This window comes from Thunnus albacares, chromosome 4, assembly GCF_914725855.1.
Source record: "Thunnus albacares chromosome 4, fThuAlb1.1, whole genome shotgun sequence".
Classification (NCBI taxonomy): domain Eukaryota; kingdom Metazoa; phylum Chordata; class Actinopteri; order Scombriformes; family Scombridae; genus Thunnus; species Thunnus albacares.
In genome coordinates, this window is record NC_058109.1 from 2,912,081 (window position 1) to 2,914,303 (window position 2,223).

At 48.9% G+C, this 2,223-nt stretch overlaps 1 protein-coding gene across 1 annotated transcript in view; it reads left to right on the forward strand.

The window, feature by feature from the left end:
- The window catches only part of gdf5 (growth differentiation factor 5), a 12,438-nt gene extending 10,700 nt beyond the window's left edge, over window positions 1-1,738 (forward strand). Inside the window, exon 2 of the mRNA XM_044350156.1 lies at window positions 37-1,738. Coding sequence (XP_044206091.1) covers window positions 37-1,055 — 1,019 coding nt within the window. The 3' untranslated portion in view covers window positions 1,056-1,738. The remainder of the gene's footprint in view (window positions 1-36) is intronic.
- Window positions 1,739-2,223: the final 485 nt, after the last annotated feature.

Below are 2,223 nucleotides of genomic sequence, written 5' to 3' on the forward strand. Positions count from 1 at the left end.
ATCTCTGTGTCTGTGTATGACTCTCCTCCCTCACAGATGATCGCGGGCCCCAGCTGAGACGGCAGAGGTATCACTTCAACATCAGCTCTCTGGAACGAGACGGGCTCCTGGGGGCCGAGCTACGCATCCTGAGGAAACGCCTGTCTGACCCCCGCAAAGCCTCAATGGCGGCGCTGGGATCCACGGGGGCTGACGGAGGAGCAGGAGGAGGAGGAGGAGGAGGAGGAGGAGGAGGAGGAGGAGGCTCGTCCCCGTGCCTGAAGCTGTACACCTGCGCCGCTTCAGGTAAACAAAAGGCTGCTCTGCTCCAGACGAAGACCGTGGAGGATCTGAGCGGAGGATTCAACAGCAAATGGGAAGTGTTCGACATATCAAAAGTCTTCAAGGTTTTCAAGAACCAGCAGAACCAGCAGAACCAGCCCTCCCAGCAGCTGTGCTTTGAACTGGAAGCCCTGGAGCACAGAGGAGGTCGGCCCGTGGATCTGCGTTCTCTGGGGTTCGCCCGACCGGGAAGGACCAACAAGGAAAAGGCCTTCTTCTTGGCGTTCGGCAAAAGCAAGAAACGCGACCTTTTCTACAACGAGATCAAAGCGCGGTCGGGCCACGACAACAAAACCGTCTACGAGTACCTGTTCACGCAGCGGCGGATGCGACGAGCTCCCGCCGCGAGGGGGGCAAAGAAACCCCTGCAGCAGCCGCAGACGCTCCCGCAGCACCAGGCGGCGAAGACGCAGGCGAGGCCGCGTTGCCACCGGAGACGACTCCACGTCAACTTCAAGGAGATGGGCTGGGACGACTGGATCATCGCGCCGCTGGAGTACGAGTCCTTCCACTGCGACGGCGTCTGCGACTTCCCCATCCGCTCGCACCTGGAGCCCACCAACCACGCCATCATACAGACGCTGATGAACTCCATGGACCCGGAGTCGACGCCGCCCACCTGCTGCGTCCCGACGCGACTCAGCCCCATCAGCATCCTCTACATCGACTCGGCCAATAACGTGGTCTACAAGCAGTACGAGGACATGGTGGTGGAGTCGTGCGGCTGCAGGTAGCGAAGAAAAAGGTGAGAGACTTCACTCTCGAGCAGAAGAGAGATCGACGGCGAGCAGAAGAGTTTCTTTATTTCATCCGACTGCTGTGCAACAGACATTACTCTTCACAGTCAAGTGGACTATCAGGCTGCATACCAAAGACTGTTACACACTGTTAAAGACTAAACAGAGAAAGATAAACTCACACAGCGATGCTCTCGAACGCCCACTCACCAAAACTCGTGTGTAATGTGGACGCTGGTATCGATGAGAAAGACGGAAAACAAAAACTGATGAGACACTTTTTTTTTTTTTTTTTTTTATTGATGATGAAAAGATTACAAAAGACTGCTCATATTTTAGATTTTTACTGCCTATTCTATTTGTTCCCCCCCCCCCCCCCTCCTCTCTCTCTCTTCAGATTTGTATCTACGTCCTGATTGGTGTAAAAAGTTTGCGTGTAACAGAAATGCTATTGAAATATTAGTACTTTTCCAGCACTTACCTGCCATTCAGATGTACAATGAGGAGTCATGTGTGTATGCCTTATCCGAGACTGACCTTTTTTTTTTTTTTTTTATTTTTATAAAGCATGTGAAGAATTTCTGATGTATAAATACAGGCCAGTGATGAAGTGCTGATCTGACCTGCTGCAAATGTGGGAAAGTTGCATAAACGACTCTTCAATAAAAATGTCTAATTGACTGAGCTCCAAACTCCTATCAGTCCCGACCTCTGCCCCCCCCCACCCCCCCCTCCAAGGCTCTGCATGTAGACTAAACTATCAGAGGAATTTGTGAGATTTTCAGATGCCAAATCACATTTTTTCCCCCCTCAGCAATATCTTTATTAATATTTCCAAATAACTTCCAACGATAAAGAAACCAGTGTGTTCAGAGACAGAATGAATGTCAGACTACATGTTAGATTTCTACACATAGATGCAGTTTATATTTATTCAAGTACTGTTGTTAAGTACAGTTTTGAGGTTCTTGTACTTTGATACATGTGATGCTACTTTATACTTTCTACTCCACTACATTTATTTGACAGCTTTAGTTACTTTTCAGATGAAGATTTGACACAATGGATAATATAACAAGCTTTTAAAATACAACACATTGTTAAAGATGAAACCAGTGGTTTCCAACCTTTTTTGGCTTTTGACGTCTTACAAAAAGCAGTGTGT